Source organism: Pempheris klunzingeri, chromosome 6, assembly GCF_042242105.1.
Source record: "Pempheris klunzingeri isolate RE-2024b chromosome 6, fPemKlu1.hap1, whole genome shotgun sequence".
In the NCBI taxonomy this organism is placed as follows: Eukaryota; Metazoa; Chordata; class Actinopteri; order Acropomatiformes; family Pempheridae; genus Pempheris; species Pempheris klunzingeri.
This window is the reverse complement of record NC_092017.1, coordinates 11,286,627-11,289,390: the sequence shown is the minus strand read 5'-3', so window position 1 is coordinate 11,289,390 and position 2,764 is coordinate 11,286,627. Positions and strand designations below refer to the sequence as shown.

The following is a 2,764-nucleotide window of genomic DNA, read 5'->3' as shown; positions in this document are numbered from 1 at the left end:
AGTACAGGGGTACTGCAGGTTAACTTTAGAATTAGAAATATTTGTAAAACACTGATGTAAATCACAAGGACTAGTTCATCCATAATCATTCAAAATATATCATTAAAAAGTAATGTGGGCTGTCTTTTGAAATGTTTTATCGTGCACAATTTTTAATTTTGCTTTCATGTTTTAAAAATTCAGCTGTTTGGATCGTTTTTAAATCATTATATATATTATATATATATTATAAGTTCAGTAGTTTTACTTTGTTGAAAGAAGAAATGCTACATAAGTAAAGTAAAAATCTAGATTTGATGTCAAGCAGAACCACCTCGAAACATGTATTTTCTGGGTATGTCAGGATTTCCGCTACCTGTCCAAGCCTGTCACGTGACCAGCATGTCTTGGGTTAATTGGCGGGGTTTGCTCATTGGTCCGCTCTGATTGCACCAGGTGCATGTGTCCCTGTCGATTGGCTACACAGCGGTGCCTTCAGGGTACATTTCCCCCTCCAAACTCCACACACACTGTAGCCCTTCAGCCTCTCCTCCTCCTCCTCCTCCTCAGCGCAGGCCGGCAGGTTTTTACTCGGAGCAGGATGACTCCCGACACCCGCAAACACTCTTCGGAGGAGGCCGAAAACACTGAGGTAATGGCGGACAGCCAGTTCAAAGCCAGCGCCAAAATGAAGGCATGTGTCAGGTGTTTGTGGTAGTTGTCACGTGTGTTGTCTCCTCGCCTGCAGGACAGACTTGTGAGGAGGGACGGTGTGTTTCGCTCCATGCTGCAGGTCCTCACCTGGCCGTTCGGCATCGTGGTACGAGCAGCAGCAGCAGCTCATGTGTGTGTGCACTGCCCCGGTGAACTTCCCCCACACGACTTAACATGGCTCTCGCTCACAGGTCCGTGCATACCGCGGGTTTTGGTGGGTGCTGGGCTACCGGAAGCCCCAAGAGAGAGTCCTCGCCAGCCCTGCGGTCTCCAGTCCGGCGCGCCACAGCCTCGCCGGCCGCCGCCGCCTGCGCAGGGTCACCCGCCTGCTGCTGTCCATCCTGCCCCGCTGGGTGCAGGGCGCCCTGGGCTACCCGGTGTCCAGCAGCATCGGGCGCTCCCTCTCACCGGGTATAATGGCTCTTCAGTACGCTGTGGCCTCTTCACTTAGGTCCCGCTAAAACAAGTGACCAGAACAAGAAATCAACCACTTTCTAGAGATCAGTATTTGGAGCTGAGTGACTTAACTTAATCAAGCTTGTGTTGCAGTTTTTAACATTAATGTGTAGTTATTTAAGTCATTCCTCTGTTTAGTGGACTACAGAAGCTAGTCAAGGACGTTACCTTGAGCTCTGGGAAACTCTTTCACTTTCGTAATCAGAATTTTAAAAGTAATGCATTTAACTCTAAATTCTTAAAATGATGCTTACCTGCAGCTATGTGAGGTCGGTGTTCCCAGGTGTAAAAGGGAGCAAGTATGAGAAAGTTGAGTACTTGATTTAAAAAATATCCTGTGGAAAATCAGGTGCCAGGTTTTGTCCCCACTCCAAACAAGACACTTGTTAAGCAGCCCATGGGGTAACTTTGCAGATTTCATTCATCTGTGTCCTTGGTATCAAAGTATCCATGAACTTCAGATAACTCAAATGCATGTGTAGCTCATTGGAGGAGTGTAATGCTTCTGTTTCCCCAACAGAAATCCGAGTCTCTCCGACTAAACCCTGTGAAAAGGGCAGCAAGAGAAAGCAGGATGAGTTGGATGACGACGATGAGGATGAAGAGGAGCATCAGACCTGGGTGGAGGCGCTCACTCAGGAGCTTGCTGACGATGACGGCCCAGAGGAGGATCCTGACTACGAGGTTGGTGTTCAGGGAGACTGTGCTGGAAACTGCATTTTTAGAAATCCACCAGGATGTCGTTTTGTCCACTTGATGTAAAGGAGAAATGAAGGCATCGGACGTACTGGAAGTGCTTTACTGCCTTTTGTTCTCTACGTTACCACATGTGCCTCATGGCAATGTACACACTTAAATACAATACAAACTTAAAAGCCTCTGACAGAAAACATGACAAATTATCTTGATGCTGCTGACGTTTCTCAGCCCAGTACCATCGAGACGGAGAGTGACGAGTACCGCTCACACAACAACACAGAAAGCGACATTGAGGTTCAGGGGAAAGGGGTGGTCATCGAGGATGTGAACACGGTAAGACCTGATGTGCAGGTTTTAAAAATGCGTTGTGTGGAGATTAACATGATGCACTTCTTGTTTTTAGGGTGAGCTGCCCAGTCCATCAGGGGTCTCTGTGCCTGCTGTTTAATGTGTCATATTGTCAATGTTGTATTGTAGGCATTTTTGTATGTTTATATTCAATAAAACTCTGTCCTCTTGCCTTGACATTGCTGTGGTTTTCCACTAGATGGCAGTAACAATATTTCTATTTAACTGTGAGTCACACAATGTTAGGAAATGACTGGTAAAATGCCATCAGTTTGTATAAACTCTAAATGTAGCAGGGACTGGTGACAGACACTGCATCTTAAAGCCCTCCAGTTGGTATTGCAATATTCAACTTGGTGTCTATAATGGGTGGTTGTAAAATGTTAGTGGGGTTTCTACAGCTTGGTCCAACTAACGTCATTACAGAAATGTTCACATGCTAAACCACAGGTGGATGTGGGCCCAACTTTTCCAGTTTTGCAATTTGTTGCAGCTTTATATAATATCAGGGGTTCAGTCTTATAGCACTCATTAGTGTCCTTTAGTAAATGTGGATGACTTATCAAGC

General features: G+C 45.9%; 1 protein-coding gene across 1 annotated transcript; it reads left to right on the top strand.

Moving 5' to 3' along the window:
• Positions 1-549: 549 nt before the first annotated feature.
• On the top strand, positions 550-2,374 carry org (oogenesis-related gene). Its single transcript, XM_070832901.1, has 6 exons — positions 550-631; positions 728-799; positions 885-1,104; positions 1,670-1,833; positions 2,077-2,181; positions 2,252-2,374. The coding sequence occupies exons 1-6, from the start codon at positions 581-583 to the stop codon at positions 2,294-2,296; spliced, it is 657 nt and encodes a 218-aa protein (XP_070689002.1). The 5' UTR covers positions 550-580; the 3' UTR covers positions 2,297-2,374.
• The last annotated feature ends 390 nt before the right edge of the window (positions 2,375-2,764 follow it).

What these genes read in the sequence shown, in the direction of transcription:
- org (XM_070832901.1), top strand. Translation starts at nt 581, where the DNA reads ATGACTCCCGACACCCGCAAACACTCTTCGGAGGAGGCCGAAAACACT. An exon ending in CCTGGCCGTTCGGCATCGTG is followed by an intron (nt 800 to 884) that starts GTACGAGCAGCA and finishes TCTCGCTCACAG; the next exon opens with GTCCGTGCATACCGCGGGTT. An exon ending in AGGAGGATCCTGACTACGAG is followed by an intron (nt 1,834 to 2,076) that starts GTTGGTGTTCAG and finishes GACGTTTCTCAG; the next exon opens with CCCAGTACCATCGAGACGGA.